Source organism: Hemibagrus wyckioides, linkage group LG03 (genome assembly GCF_019097595.1).
Source record: "Hemibagrus wyckioides isolate EC202008001 linkage group LG03, SWU_Hwy_1.0, whole genome shotgun sequence".
Classification (NCBI taxonomy): Eukaryota; Metazoa; Chordata; class Actinopteri; order Siluriformes; family Bagridae; genus Hemibagrus; species Hemibagrus wyckioides.
Genome location: NC_080712.1, coordinates 34,708,326 through 34,712,524, shown reverse-complemented (window position 1 = coordinate 34,712,524; position 4,199 = coordinate 34,708,326). Strand labels below are relative to the sequence as shown.

The 4,199-nt window shown below is 41.5% G+C and overlaps 1 protein-coding gene across 3 annotated transcripts in view; it reads left to right on the top strand.

Annotated features, from left to right (window-relative positions):
• mrpl2 (mitochondrial ribosomal protein L2) overlaps positions 1–811 on the top strand; it is a 16,614-nt gene extending 15,803 nt beyond the window's left edge. For all 3 annotated transcript variants that reach the window (XM_058383345.1, XM_058383334.1, XM_058383355.1), the window contains exon 7: positions 1–811. This exon is cut by the window's left edge and continues 134 nt beyond it. In XM_058383345.1, the coding sequence (XP_058239328.1) occupies positions 1–79 (79 nt within the window). In that variant the 3' untranslated portion in view covers positions 80–811.
• The last annotated feature ends 3,388 nt before the right edge of the window (positions 812–4,199 follow it).

Genomic DNA, 4,199 nt, shown 5'->3' with positions numbered 1-4,199 from the left:
GTGGGCGGGGCGTAAGATCAGGCCCCTCCCCTCACTGAAGAGTTACGTCAATATGCCATCTGTATCTGCACAGCCCTGATACGTGTGTGTGTGTGTGTGTGTAATCCTCTCTCACACACCCTCTCCATGTGTAATGCTGATGTATGAAGTTAAATGTCACTGTAATAATAATTCTTTATGCAGGAAATAAAATCGAACCTCAGACAAACAGCAGAGCTTCTTTCACACACACCTTTCATTCACTTCACAGAAAAAAGCTCCACTGTGAGGCTCAGTCAAGGAAAAAGCCTGAAAGGAGAAGAAAACAGCCGATTCACACACACACCATTATCAGCATTTCACTCTTCTGATCATCAGAGTCTGAATTACTGAACTGATTATTGATCAGAGTCTGATTACTGAACTGATTATTGATCAGAGTCTGGTTACTGAACTGATTATTGATCAGAGTCTGAATTACTGAACTGATTATTGATCAGAGTCTGATTACTGAACTGATTATTGATCAGAGTCTGATTACTGAACTGATTATTGATCAGAGTCTGGTTACTGAACTGATTATTGATCAGAGTCTGGTTACTGAACTGATTATTGATCAGAGTCTGGTTACTGAACTGATTATTGATCAGAGTCTGGTTACTGAACTGATTATTGATCAGGTCTGACTGAGAAACACAGATATGATTTGATCCACAGCAGACCACAGTGAGCTCCTGACCTCTGGGATCTCACTGACCCTGTGGGAACTTTTCTTATTTGGAAATAAACAGAAATGTTTGAAAAATGTAAAATAAATAGTGTTGAATTCTGAGTGGTGGAGATTCTGTACTGTTTCTGATTGACCGGTGAGTGAAGTTGGTCATGTTCTAACTGCTTCATTCTGTAGATCAGATTTTCCTCCACTGAAGCGTGTGATCAGACATCACTGATGGATCTGCTCTATCCTCAGCTTTTACACAAACCTTTGGAGTCTGCAGATCGTGTGTGTGTGTCTTTTAAAGTCACAGGAACAAACCCAATCCTGAGATATTCTATAACTTTATTCAATATTTCTAACCTACATTTTACTGGCTTTCTGCACACTAATATAATCTGTAAGGGGATGTGTGTATGAGATAAAAGATTGTGTTTTAGAAGAAGTTTAATTCTGCAGTGCAGGAAGTCTCCATGCTGATGTTCATCTCTATAATTTGCAGTTTATTAGTGTTATTGTGTTCAGAGAGAGAAATCCGTGAGGTGATGAGCAGGAGGAGAAACTTGCACAGGTTAGTGTGAACCTCAGACACCAGGGGGCGCTGTGACACTGATCTTTCATTCATAGACAAACGCTGCAGTCAACTCTATCTCTTTCTCACTCTCTCTGTCTCTCCCTTGACTCTCTCTCTCTCTCTCTGTTTCTTTAGGGTGAACACTGTAGTCATATCTCACTCTCTCTATCTCTCTGTCTCTCTCACTCACTCAATTATAAACGCTGCAGTCAACTCTCTCTCTCTGGTTCTTTAGGGTGAGATTAGTCTCTGTTCAGTTGATTGTGGATATAAACTTGTCTCTCTTGATCTGTGTGTGTGTGTCAGTGTTTGTTCTTGGCTGTGTTCCAATCCTATTTTTAACACTTTCCCTGGGAAGTCTGTCAGTGTGCATGAAGTAGATGAGAAGCAAATGTCAGGAGTAATTTTGACAGTCAGAGAGACAGACGGACATACAGCCAGACAGGCATATAGTCATACAAACATACAATCAGACAGACAGAGAGACATACACACCGACATACAGACAGACATAAATACAGAGACATGCAGTCAGAGAAACATGCAATCAGACATACAGAAACATACAGACAGACATACAGTCAGAGACATACATACAGTCAGAGAGACACACAGACAAAGACTTACAGACGGACAGAGAGACAGACAGACAGTCAGAGACATAGTCAGACACACACAGACAGACATACAGTCAGAGAGAGACATACAGTCAGACAGACTTACAGATGGACAGACAGACATACAGACAGACAGACAGCAAATGGTGCAAAATGATTTGTACAGAAACAAAGTGTATGATGTTTCCTTTGTTATTTATTGAGTGTGTGTGAGTGTGTGTAGACCACTACCTCTCTGTCTCTCACACACGCACACTCACACCACCTTAACCTTCACTGTTTTGTTTTTAAACAGATAGAGAGACAGACAGTGACTTTAGAGTGAAATGATAATAAACAGCATCATTAAGGAGGTGAGACAGTGGCTGAATTCACACACAAGCATTCCCTCAGGACACACACACACTAAACACACTAAACACACCTAACTAACACACCCTGAATCCTGAACAGATGAAAACTCTGGGAATAAACGAGTGTGTGAGCAGTGTTCCGCCTCTGGTGTCTTAACGGTTCCCACGGAAACACACAGCCTTCATTTTTATCACCTCTTAAAGTCTAGAACCCAGAAACAGCTCTCCAAGAGAACTCTTCTGTTCTCACTGATTGATGTGTGTGTGTGAGAGAGAGAGAGAGTTAAAAGAGGAGCTTCTGATTTAACATGGAATTAGGACACACAGTTATGTGACTTTTACAGTGTAAATCTCTCTCTCTCTCTCTCTCTCTCTCTCTCTCTCTGTGTCTTTCTCTGTGTCTTTCTCTGTCTATTTCTCTCAATTTCAATTTCAATGTCAGTAAGCTTTATTAGCATGGCCATATACATGTACAGTATTGCCAATGCATTAATCATTAATGTAAAGAGAAGAACATCGCAACATGAGTCTGTACTTGGTCAGTGTGATTCTGTGCTGGTGGTCAGTCACTGTGCTCAGGTATTCAGCTACAGTGTACTGTGGATTTAGGGCCAGATAGCACTGCATTTTACTTTGTGCTTGTGTGTGTGTTCCAGTGTGTGATGTAATTGTTGTTGTGTTATAATGTGGTGAGGTCTGATTGTTCCTGTGTGCAGCTGTTCCTGATGTAGAAGTGTGTTAGTGTGTGTTGGTGAGCTGAGGGTCAGGACCAGACGGGTGAGGACACTTTTCTCTCTGCTCAGCTCTTGGCACTGCAGGGCTTTGTAGTGAGAGCTCTGGGGGTCACTGTGTTTGTAGCAGTGGTGGACCATCAGGGGCAGTAAGGCCTTCTCTGCTGGCCTAAACAGCAGTGATCTGAATCACTGACTTGCATTTTAATATATTTAATATATTTTTCCATGAATGTGTATTAAATTATTCCCAATAGTCTATTCTCTACATTTCATAGCTTTTCTCTCAGTTGCGCTGCTTCCAGTAGTGTATATTTATGATCAGAGTATTTATCCAATCATATTTCAGCTAGTAGCTGACATCATGTGTTGACCAGCCTTAAGGCCTTCAGAATTAAAAGTGCAGGCTCCCGTAGCTTAAAATAAGTGGCAATGAAACGGTTCCATTAACCAATCAGATTTCGAGTTGGCGTCACTGGGGCCATCTAGCAGGCGTACGATTACGTCAGCAATTTCCTGTCCTTTGACTGGATAACTGGAGTAGTCAGAGGCAGTGACCTGCCCATATACATTGTTTCTATATTCGCTGTGTCTCGTTTCGGATGCTGCGTCCTCCAGAGATTTCAGTTTGCTGCATACGGCATCAAGAATGTCTTTTTTGAGAAAAGTAACCATAATAAAATGGACTACTCCTTGTGAGGTGTGAAATACTGTAGAATAATTTCTTTTTTACTTTGTTATTTAACGGGTGATTAGTATCTATTGCCATGGCATCCAGGGGCGATTCTAGAATTTTCATTTAAGGGGGGGCTCAGCCCCCAATGAGGGTATAATAGTAATAAATAGATAAATAAATGAAATAAAATAAAGGTTTTAGTAACAGAATAGGATGGGAAACTTATTGCAGCATTCCACTGTACTGCACAGATGTGTATAACATTTGAGTACTGAACAAGCCAAATACGAGTCTTCCTGATCACACTCACACACACACACACACACACACTTGTCCTCTGATCCTCGCTCTGTGACGCCGCGGTCTGCGGATTGAAGAACACGCTGAAAGACAGGGAGGAGCCGAAATCTGCCGCCGTTTTCATATGAAATGTAAAGGGGACTGAGGAGATCACCAATTTGTTTAGAGTTTATGGAGAATCGCAGAATTTCAGGAGGGCTGAGTAGAAAATGGCCTAGCGACGCCCATAGTGGCATCATAATGATGGTATAGAG